General features: G+C 35.5%; 1 protein-coding gene across 1 annotated transcript in view; it reads right to left on the bottom strand.

Annotated features, from left to right (window-relative positions):
- VPS13A (vacuolar protein sorting 13 homolog A (S. cerevisiae)) overlaps positions 1 to 6,250 on the bottom strand; it is a 289,570-nt gene that overhangs the window by 262,508 nt on the left and 20,812 nt on the right. The window contains 2 exon segments of the mRNA XM_006891989.1: positions 2,289 to 2,331; positions 3,932 to 3,975. Of these exon segments, the coding sequence (XP_006892051.1) occupies positions 2,289 to 2,331; positions 3,932 to 3,975 (87 nt within the window).

Consider the following 6,250-nt stretch of genomic DNA (forward strand, 5'->3'; position numbering starts at 1 on the left):
ATCAGCAACAATATCCCTAGTACCACGACCCCTTCTAAACCCAGCCTGGACTTCCGGCAGTTCTCTGCTGATGTGCTGTTCTAATCGTTTTTTGATGATCTTCAGTAGAATCTTGCTTGCATGTGAAATCAATGACACTGTTCTGTAGTTTCCACACTCAGTTGTGTCACCTTTCTTTGGAATGGGAACAAATATAGATCTCTTCCAGTCAGTTGGCCAAATCTTAGAGAATTTTAAAATATTTACATACATTCTGATCCTTAAATGAATAATTAATATTTAAGACTACAATATTCAATGAAAAGGGGACAACACACTCTTGCAAAACTGATTTGAAACTAGGGAGTCTAACATCCTCCACAACCAATACCCTTGGTACCAGCAGTCAAAAATTAAAAGATATGTTACACTGGGAAAATCAGCTGTCAAGGACCTCTCCCAAATGCTGAAGAGCAATGATGTCAGTTTAAAGCTGCATAGGATCCAAACTATAATCTTTTTCAATTACTTGCTATGCAACTTAAAGTTGGGCATAGCTTTAAGAATGCCAGAAGAATCAATGCCTTTGAGCTGTGATGTTGGAAAATACCACTGACTGCCAAATAATACGCTGGTATGTCTTGGAGAAGGTGCCGCCAAAGGCATGCTGTGATGAGTAAGGATGCTACATATTATCACAAAATGTCCAAAGACATAATGTGTTAATCAAGAGAGGCCTAGAGACATAATATGCTAACCAGAAGATGCTACACAACACCCAGAGACTCAAAGTGTTAATCTCAAAGTGGAACATCTCAATTTTGATAGGCTAAACCCCTGAAAGGAGAACCTGCATGACAGCATGTGCTAATCAAAAGACAGAATGCCTCAATGGTGACTGGTTACACCTTGGCATGGAAAGACTCTGACTATGGCTATACCCTGCACAGCATAATGAATTTAACGTGAACTCTCAAGGCTGCAAACCTGAGGCACTAGAGGATAAGATGCTGCTGCTTGGCATCTTCCCTTTCCTCAAAACTCTGCTGGAACTTCACAATGAACTCTGTGTACTATCAGGAGGTTTTTGCTTGCATTGAGTACTGGCTATGATTGTAATTAATATTAGGCATGACTGTTTTCATATTAATTCTTGATTAGTTGTGAAGATTTGAATGCCTTTAACACCTTACCTTACCTTAGGATTTTACATAAAATTATAACTGGGCTTCGGGCCTCACAGCCCCAAAGAAGAATGGGACTTGCAATTATAATATACCTTACAAGCATTTTCTGTTTACATCAAAAATCCACGCAAAACAACGGCATATTGCTGGCAATAACAAACTCCCTGATGCTAGACAGTTGGCTGGAACTGTGAAGATTATGTGTTAATTTGATTGAGCCGGAATCCTTGGTGTTTGGAACTTACATAATAATGTATTTTTAAAATTATATAATGATGCAATTTGACAGTGACTTAAATTTGGTTGTTAGGTATGTTGTAGTCAACTACCATTTTTAAGTAACACTAATTTTTTTACAATTATCTGGTCCTGGAGCCCAAACCATGTGTATAAGCAAGCAGAAAGTATACTTTGTACTCCCAGTTATATTATACTTTCTATAACATTATTAAAACATTACCACAATAATCATCAATGACAAAAATACTTTAAAATCTCAACTAATGGTATACTAGGCTTATACAATATTTAAATTAACAAAGCGTCAACCTCCTATTCATAAAATACTACAGACAAGTTTTTACCAGTATTTAAAACCCCATGTTCTTTTTCTGCTCAATCAATACATTAAAATATAAAAAAAAAACAATTGGGAAATTATACCAAACTAAGACAGAACAGGAAATGGCAGGGTATTTCCTGCAAACCTACATTCCAGACCAGACACTAGCTTTCAGATTGGCCCCTAAACACACTACTAGGATAATTTAGATCTTATTCTTTACGTATCTATTATCAGCCAGGATAAGGCAATAATAACTAATCATCAATCTAAGAAACTGAGACAGATAAGCTCTATACCAAATATAATTCTTTGGTGCTCAACAATATTTTAAAAATTCCATTTAGCACATAGGATGTGTCATTTCTTAGGTATCAAATACTGATCCAGTTATATAGTGTAACACAATATTTTTAAACTGAATAAAATAAGCTTTACCTACATGAGAACCAAATCTCATGCTCAAAAATACTAAAAAGGTTATCGTACAGAGATACTAAGCATAATATTCTGGCTACACAGTCACAAAGAATGACAATGAAATAATAAATATGGCTTACCTATATGACCAGCTTTAACTTTAAAAGGTACATCCAACTGATTCTAGAAAAAAAAAGTACATATGTGTATTTATGCATATATTTTAAAAAACAGAACACAGTCCAACAAGACATTTTTTTCTTTCCAAAACTGTATGAAGAATTCTTAAATTTACACATTTTATTTACCATTATGTATCACAAACCTAACTCACCGCCACTGAGACAATTCCAACTTACCGCAGCTCTCCAGCAGGTTCCCAAGACCACTAAGCTTTACCAGAGGACACTGCCTACCCTTCTAACTCCTCCACCATAACCACATATACACACAGAGAGAAAGAGTTCTGCTGGCATAATCCACAGAATTACACTAGCCCACTAGACAAATGGCAGTCTGAATTCACCAAAGGCTACAAGAGAAAAAGATGGGAAATCGTTTCCCATAGGATTTACAGCCTCCTGAAAACTCACTGGAGGGTCAACTATGAGTTGATTCCTACTCAAGAGGAATGAGTTTGAGATTGTTATTTTATATGTGTGTGAGTGTGTGTGTGTGTGTATATATATATATATATACACACACACACATATACATATATACACACAGAGAGAGGTATATTGTTTCTGAAGCTGTAAACTTTACATCTGGAAACTGTCCATCTTTCTCCCACTAACCTCTGATTAGCAGCCTAACATGTAACACAGTGCACCACTTCAGTTGCCCACATAATAGAGTAGCCACAGATTTCAAAAGAATTCATAAAATCTTACAATAAAAGGTCAAATGGATTTTAAGTGGAAAATGTCCATAGTCAACTTTATTAGCAGTAGTAGTTACAAAGAGAGTCGTGGTGGCCTAGTTGTTAGGAATTAACTCAAAAGCAGTGCCATGCTGGTGGTTCAAATCCACCAAAGGCTCAAATGGGTAATCTCCTCCTATGCTATTTAAAGCCTTCCAAACTGGGAGTCAGCTATGAGTTGATTCCAACTTCATAGCAGTAAGAATTGAGAGGATATGTGTGTATGTGTGTGTGTGTGTGTATGTGTGTGTGTGTGTGTGCGCGCGCATGCATGTATGCACAGAGAAAGACTTTTCTGTGGTCAGCTGTTTAAATCTACCAACTGCTCCTCAGGAGAAAGACTGTAAATATTTACAGCCTTGTAAACCTAACCAACTGTCACTATGAGTTACAATCTACTCAAGAGCAGTGGCCTGGTACGGTAAAGGCTTGCTTTGGATCAGGGATACTCATTAGAGTTAATTATAGAAAAAGTTCTATAGTAACACTAGGCACAAAAGCTACCATATCAAAAACATTACCACTTCTAAATTATAAGCAAAAAAGTGGAAAATGTTCACCATCACTCTGTACTTTTAGAGAAATTTGGAGTAATTATGTGCTGTCGAGTTGGAATTGACTCATAGCTGACCCTCCAGAGGGTGCTTAGAGGCTTTAAACTGCTCTTGTTAAGTAGGTAATAAATTAGAACCATTTGCCTTTGGGTTGGAAGCTCCCTACTTTTCAAATTCACATTTGCACAAAAATACTTCTCAAACACATTTCTCAAACTTAAAATGATTTATTTGTGATAGATAAAATATAAATAAGTCAGTCTAACTAAATTTTCTTATATGTAGACATTTTTCTATTTGAACTCACCAAGGCATTTTCCTTTATCTTGAGATTCTTAAGTGATACAGCTCCTAAAACAGATTTTTAAAATATTAAAAGTAAAATATTTTTATTTAAAAAACATATTTCATTCTTAAATGTCATTATAAGAATAAACAACTGTAAATAACATACAAAAGATAAAAGAGACTCCAGCAACAACAGCATAGTTCAATAGGGCAGCAAACAACAAACCCAGGGGAAGATGTAAAGGAATTGGAACTTACATTCACTGCTGGTGGGAATATAAAATGGTATAACCACTATAGAAGGTGGTCTGGCACTATCTCAAAAAGTTGGAAACAAATACCATTTGACCTAGAGTTATCTTGCTACTGGGAATATACCCTAAAGGAACCAGAGCCACATCACAAATAAGTATGTGTACATTCATATTTACTGATGAGTTATTCACAACAGCAAAAAGAACAGCCTAACTCCTATTGTAAATAAACAAATGGAGAGAAAACTGTGGTATAGTTACACAATGGACTATTGTGCAACACTGAAAAACAATGAACTTGTAAAATAATCAAAATATAGGTGAGTCTAAAAGACTATGCTGAGTGAAGTAAGTCAGTCAAAAAAGTACAAATACTGCACAAGACCACTGTTATGAAACAGGACAGACACAGGGGTCTGGGGGGTGGGGGGAAGGGAGCAAAAGAGTGGAGAGACAATGAACAATGCACCAGAACAGAAGACGAAAAGGACTTTCTAAAAGGACTGTATGATTAGGCATGTACGGTGTGCATTAATTACAAGCTGAATTTGGGGGTAAGGGAGGAGGTGAGAGGAAAATGTGCATCCATGAAAGGATAAAAACCCAACTTTTCTGTAAACTTTCATTAAATTCACAATGTAAAAGGAAGAAAAAAATTATAAAATAGAATCCCTATATTTTTAGTTCATTTTCATTCTTAGTACAAGATATGTATGACCATCACGACTTTCAATTAACATAAGTTTTCATCACTGAAAATGCAACACTATGTTCAAGCTGGATTCAGAAAGGCTGTGAAATAAAGAACATCATTGCTGAAAAGGTGAATAATGGCTAAGTGCAGAGAAAAATGTTTGATTCATTGACTGTAGAAAGACAATTGACTACATGGATTATAACCAACATGAATAACACTGAAAAAAACCTGTGCAGAGATCAAAGAACAATCATTTAACTAGAATAAGAGAACATGGTTTAAGGTATGTTTCAGGAAAGGTACGTATCACGATTTTTTTTCTCTCTCTACCTACTCAATTTTTATGTTGAGCAAAGAATATGAGAAGCGGCACTATATGAAGAATGCGGCATCAGGATTAGAACAAAACTCATCAATAACTTGCAATATGCAAATAATACAACTTTTTTATGTAGAAAAAGATGACAAGAAGCACTTACTGACAAAGCTCAAAAACTATATATAGCCTTCAGTATACACTAAAAATAAGAAATCTGTGTTCATGTCCTCTTCCTACTTTTTCATTGAACTATTCATCTTGTTAGCTTAAGTGTAAAGTTTTCTACACATTTTTCAGATTAGTGCTTTTCCTGGTACACCACTGTCAATTCTTTTTCAAGACTCTAGGTTCCTTTTTACTCTTGTGAAGAACTCCAAGGGTACACATAGGAATTTCCTTTTTAAAGTTTCCATACATGCAGTTTATCTTCTGCTGTTCATTTTTTGTTATGACCATAAGGAAGTTGAGAGATAAGCGAAATCAAAGTACATTAGAAAAAGGAAATCAGAATATCGGTTGTTTCTGGGAGTAGGTGGTGTAGTGTGACATTGAGCTAAGTCAGTACTGAATCACTGCTCACCCTCCTTCAGGTTTTCAGAGGCAGTAAATCACATGAGAGTCCTGTCCACCCTTCTTTCACAGGAGTAGGCATAGAGACTGACAGGAAAAGAGTCAGGAATCTTCTAAGATGCTTATTATATGATGACAGGTTTGAATTATAAAAGTATTATGTATTTGTCAAAAATCAGTCAAACTACACTTACAGTTTGAACATTTCCTTGTACATAATGTTATCTTTTCTGTAGGTAGAATGTTACTTAATAATGAAGTTTGATGAGAGTCAAGACTACACTTACACTGGAAAATAAATAAAAAAGACCAAAGATGTGTGCCTTTGAATTATGATTTTGGCAAAAATACTGAATGTACCATGGACTGTTGGCAGAACAATTGGCCTCAAAAGTGTAACCAGAATCAGATGGCTAACAAACACATGAAGAAATGCTCAAAATCCCTAGCCCTAAGAGAGATGCAAATTAAAACAACTATGAGATATCATTTCACCCC

The sequence above is a fragment of the Elephantulus edwardii genome, unplaced genomic scaffold, assembly GCF_000299155.1.
Source record: "Elephantulus edwardii isolate Elephantulus edwardi_28Jun2011 unplaced genomic scaffold, EleEdw1.0 scaffold00108, whole genome shotgun sequence".
NCBI lineage: Eukaryota > Metazoa > Chordata > Mammalia > Macroscelidea > Macroscelididae > Elephantulus > Elephantulus edwardii.